The 2,460-nt window shown below is 37.8% G+C and overlaps 1 protein-coding gene across 1 annotated transcript; it reads right to left on the reverse strand.

Moving 5' to 3' along the window:
* Positions 1–334: 334 nt before the first annotated feature.
* On the reverse strand, positions 335–1,964 carry LOC122092992 (methylesterase 10-like). Its single transcript, XM_042663274.1, has 3 exons — positions 1,588–1,964; positions 918–1,031; positions 335–644 (listed from the first exon to the last, which is right to left on the reverse strand). The coding sequence occupies exons 1-3, from the start codon at positions 1,954–1,956 to the stop codon at positions 348–350; spliced, it is 780 nt and encodes a 259-aa protein (XP_042519208.1). The 5' UTR covers positions 1,957–1,964; the 3' UTR covers positions 335–347.
* Positions 1,965–2,460: the final 496 nt, after the last annotated feature.

Raw genomic sequence — 2,460 nt, forward strand, 5'->3', positions numbered from 1 at the left:
AAACTGATATGTGAGGAAGCATGGTTTTTACATGTGCATATGGATCAATAAGAATGCATGAGGAAACATTAATTAAACGTCACTTTGCATATTATAGGGCATGCATGTGTTTGGAGGAGCCAAACTCCCCCACAAAAGACATTCTCCCATAACAATTTTAGCAAAAATTCAAGAAATTACTCGTTAAAAAAAAAAATACATATATATATAGAGAGAGAGAGAGTAGTTTAACAATGGAATTGGAAGAGGAAGAGAAACGTTAAGAAATCACAATCATCATCTATACTATCTTCAAGGCATTGGTACTATAATTAATTGAATTGAAATAGGCATATGTATATTGCCAATTAAATTGTATATTTCTCAGCAATCTCCTTCAAGCATATGCTAAGCTCGTCAGGCTTGGAGAGCATGACCATATGACCACTATCTAGAATCACTCTTACAACTGCTTTGGTTGGAGTGGTTGGACTATTATATATCATCCACAATTGGAATTCCTCCTTCAGCACCTCATCTTTACTACATACGATGTAAACCCGATTCACAGACCCGAATTTCTCCCTGGTAAGCAATGTTTCATTGCCCAAATCTTTCAAGAAGAAGCTAGTGGGCTCAACCAACAAACTTGCCAATGTAGTATCCTATGTATCACAAACCAAAACATGCAAATTAAAGTCAAAACATACATTCAAATTTGGATTCTGCTCCTCTCCAACGGGTTGGGCGTCCAATCCAATATCTAAATGTTAGAAGGATCTGAACATGCATCCCAACACATGAGCACATCCCTAGATCCTCTGAGTCAAAAGATGTTAGGTTGGGTGCCCAGCGCATTGGAGAGGATCTTTTTCCTTCAAGGTTCTCTCTAAGTATCTTATCATATATAATTAATTGCTAATGTTTAACAAAATTACCTCAGATGGGCAGCAGTTGTACATCTTGGATGAGAGGAAATCCAGACCAAGGATAACTGAAGTTGGAAAGTTTTCTCGACCATGATGGAAGGAAAATTCACAATCCAATAGAGACTATATGTATCAAGAAAAAAGTAGCATTAATTAGTTACAAGATTAAAACGATTTCTATTATTAGATATATAATCAAGGAGGTCCATTGGGAAGGTGGACCTCAAAGTATAGACAGTCTGTATGAAGGAGTAAGGCTGCATACATTATTAACCTTTCTAGATCCCACAATGACAGGAACCACATTATACCCTCCCTAGACCATGCAATGGTGGGAGCCACATGCACTATGCAAAGAACCATCCCTGGTCGCATCCTCTACATCCGGACACAGTTGGATGTAAAAAGACCACCTTACCCTCTCACCCATGAACTCAAGATGCATCCGCCTGCCTTCCCATTGGCCTATGCGCTAATGCAGTAGCCATATGATCGACCAGGGACCATTCTACTGCCCATATTTTTAATAGGGCTTGGTCATACATAATCTCCAAACATAATGAATTTCACAAGTTACTACATTGGACTAGATGAAAATCGAAGAAAATTGGCATAGGCATGCACATAAAAGTGATCTAAATCTTATTTATTTGAAATTGAGATTCGAAGTAGTGTGTACCTCTTCAAAGACATCAATGATAGGCAACTTCCAACTAGGCATCACAGCCGCAGCAAAAACAGCAACAGATATCTTTTCTGGGAATTTCTCCATCGCAAGAGAGACAGCAACGCCTCCATAGCCATGACCCACTAGGATCACTCGTTCCTCTTCAGGAAGAGATCCCATGAACTCCATTAATGGCTTCAAGTAGTCAGAAATTGAGACTGTCTTGTCCATATCCTCAGGTTCATTGCATCTACTAACACCAAGATCCAGTGCAGTAACTCTATGACCAGCCGAGCTTAGCAACTTCACTACCTTGTACCAAGTCCATGCACCATGACAAGCTTCATGAACTAAAACGAAGTGTTTTTGCTGGTCTGCCATTCCTGTGTTTCTTCTCCGTTTCCAAATTTAAAGAAAGTTGAAGATGAAACAAAACAAACAATATACAACTCAGGATTTGTAAAAATCGATGCATCTATATGTTATTTATAATGCATCAATCAATACCCATAAAAATCCATATTATAAACCGAATCTGAATAAGAAAATAAAAAGTAAATCCAAATTCAACCCAAATTAGGAAACTTTTTTAATTCCACTGTTATTGAGTTTCCTAACACTTTTAGGAATTTTTTTTTTCCTTCTTGGGTAAAGACACTCAGGATTATTATATAGCATTACTTGGGTCCAAAGTTTTTTATGAAGGGCGGTGACTAGTTTGAGTGCTGTTCGGTTTGTTAGCCTCTTTCCTTTGCAGCTACCAACTGTTACAACTCATAATTATGGTTTTAGGTACCGGTATCAGTTGAGATCGATCTCAAATTTTCCATATCTAAACAATCTAAGATTGGGTATCTTATCTAGAATTGGTATCATATCAGTAAC

This window comes from Macadamia integrifolia, chromosome 11 (genome assembly GCF_013358625.1).
Source record: "Macadamia integrifolia cultivar HAES 741 chromosome 11, SCU_Mint_v3, whole genome shotgun sequence".
Taxonomy (NCBI): Eukaryota; Viridiplantae; Streptophyta; class Magnoliopsida; order Proteales; family Proteaceae; genus Macadamia; species Macadamia integrifolia.